General features: G+C 70.0%; 2 protein-coding genes across 2 annotated transcripts in view; both read right to left on the bottom strand.

Annotated features, from left to right (window-relative positions):
* Positions 1–887, bottom strand: part of PYGM (phosphorylase, glycogen, muscle) — a 10727-nt gene extending 9840 nt beyond the window's left edge. The window contains exon 1 of the mRNA XM_017839621.1: positions 531–887. Coding sequence (XP_017695110.1) covers positions 531–799 — 269 coding nt within the window. The 5' untranslated portion in view covers positions 800–887. The remainder of the gene's footprint in view (positions 1–530) is intronic.
* A 317-nt stretch (positions 888–1204) lies between these two features.
* Positions 1205–2243, bottom strand: part of LOC108509989 (splicing factor 1-like) — an 11781-nt gene continuing 10742 nt past the window's right edge. Inside the window, exon 14 of the mRNA XM_017839622.1 lies at positions 1205–1558. Within this exon, the coding sequence (XP_017695111.1) occupies positions 1205–1558 (354 nt within the window). The remainder of the gene's footprint in view (positions 1559–2243) is intronic.

The raw sequence follows: 2243 nt of genomic DNA on the forward strand, positions 1-2243 counted from the left end.
CCAACCTGCCCCCCCCCCGGTCGGCTCCCCCCAGACTCCCAGTGCCTTGGGGTCCTCCTCATAGTAACACTGCTGCTACTCCCCCAAGGACCCCCGAGATCCTTCCAGAATCTCCTTTCCCCTCACTTTGGGGTCCTTCTCACAGTAGCACTGTTGCTACCCCCACAAGGACCCCCCCCCCGATCCTTCCAGGCCCCCCCGAACCTCTCTAGATCCCCCCAGGGCCTCCCTTTCCCCCGCCTTGGGGTCCTTCTCATAGCAGTATTGCTGCCTGCGCAGCCCCCAGACCCCCCCAGGGTGCCTCAGACTCCCCCCGACCTCCCCAGGACACCTCTTTGCCCCACCTTGGGGTCTTTCTCATGGTAGCACTCTTGGGTGCACAGTGCCCAAAGACCTCCCTCAGAAGCCCCCCCAGTCCCCGCAGAACCACCCAGGACCTCTCTAGACCTCCCCAGGACCCCCCTTTCCCCCACCTTGGGGTCCTTCTCGTAGCAGCACTGTTGGGTGCACAGCCCTAGACACCCCTCAGCCCCTCCGGGACCCCCCTTTCCCCCACCTTGGGGTCCTTCTCGTAGTAGTACTGCTGTGTCCGCAGCCAGCGCCCCACCAGGTGGTCGCGCACGGTGTGGGCCAGCGCAAAGTAGTAATCGCGCGGTGTCGCGACATTGCGATCCTTGACGAGGGTGAAGTGCAGGTGCCGGTTGAAGTTGCGCTTCAGCTCCGCCACGTTCTCGGCCCCCGCCAGGCCCCGCACGCTGATCTGCCGCCGCCGGTCCTCGTCGGTCATCGGTCGCGACATGACGACAGTGATGGGGGGGGATGTCGCCGCGGAGTCGGAGGGGCTTTGAGGGGTCCCTGGGCGTCGGGGGCTGGGGGGCTCCGGGGCCTGCGGAGCTCGGGGCACCGGGGTCGGGGGGCTCTGGGGAGGCTGCACCCGGCTGGGAGGTCCGGGGGGGCTCCGGGTCTGGGGGGTCTCCGGGCTGGAGGCGGCGGCAGCAGCGCCCCCGCCGCTATGAGCGCGCGGGTCCTTCATTATTCATGAGGGGCGGGGCGAAGCTCTCGGGAGGCCACGCCCCCGCCCCGCCGTGCAGCGGCCCCGCTCATTGGTTATTCATGAGGGGCGGGGCCCCGAGCATCGCCGCGCCCCGGCAGCGCCCCCTGGCGGCCCCGCCCCATTCCCGGTTCCGTCATTTGCGGCGGCGGGTCAGACAGCGCCCCCTGGCGGCCGGGCCGGGTCCGAGCCCCCCGGCGACCCCCCGGACCCCCAAACCCGCCCGCGGGGTCCGGAGGGCCCGGGGCAGTCCCGGGGGCGCCCCAGGTGTCCGGGGCAGTCCCAAGGCTCCCGGTGGGTGTGCGTGTTTCCCCCACGGGGGCGTCCGCACCCGCTGCCCTCACCCCTCCCTCGCGTGCCGCCCTCCAAAACCGCCCGGGGGGCGTCCCGCGTGTCCGAGGGTCTCAGGATCTGTGCGTTCGTGCCCCCGCGCGCCCCCGCCCCCGCCGCGGTAACCGGATCGTCACCCCGAGGGTCGCGACATTCAACATCGACGGTGACCGACATCTGACATTCGCGGTGACCGCGGAGGGTGAGTGACGGCCGCAGGGGGTGGGGGGCCGCGACCCCCCCGGCCCCGGCTCGGGTTTCATGGGCACCGGGGGGGAGCAAATCGAAACCCGACCCTGGAGCGGGGGGGCCGGGGTGGACGCGAGACACGAAGTGAAGGGGGGACCAGCTGGGGGGTCCCGCTCCTTTATTCATACACAAAAGAAAGCGCGGGGGGCTGAAGGGGGGCGGCTCTACAGCGGGGCGATGGGGGGGCCCAGAACAAAGCGAGGGGGTGACACAGGACAGGAGAACCCCAAGATTCGGGGGGGGCTCAGGTGGGTGCCGCTGACCTCCCCACCGAACAGCACCCAAGTTACAGCCCCTGCCCCCCACCCCCGCAGTTCAGGGCCCCCCCGATTTGGGGGTAGGGGGTGGGGGTCAAACAGTTCACAAGGTGGTCCCGGGGGGAGGTTCGGGGGGGCCACTTGGAACAGCCAATGAGGGGGACAGGCCTCCCCAAAATCAATCAGTTCATGTGGGGGGCAGGGGGGCTCCCCACAATGGATCAGTCTGGGGGGTGCTCCCTACGGTCTTTTGGGGGGGCTGCCCGTGGTTTTTTGGGGGCCTCACAACAATGGATCAGTCCGGGGGGACTCCCCCAGTGGATCAGTCCGGGGGGCTCCCGCAGCGGCAGTGTCCG

Source organism: Lepidothrix coronata, unplaced genomic scaffold (assembly GCF_001604755.1).
Source record: "Lepidothrix coronata isolate B3197 unplaced genomic scaffold, Lepidothrix_coronata-1.0 Scaffold442, whole genome shotgun sequence".
NCBI classification, from domain to species: Eukaryota; Metazoa; Chordata; class Aves; order Passeriformes; family Pipridae; genus Lepidothrix; species Lepidothrix coronata.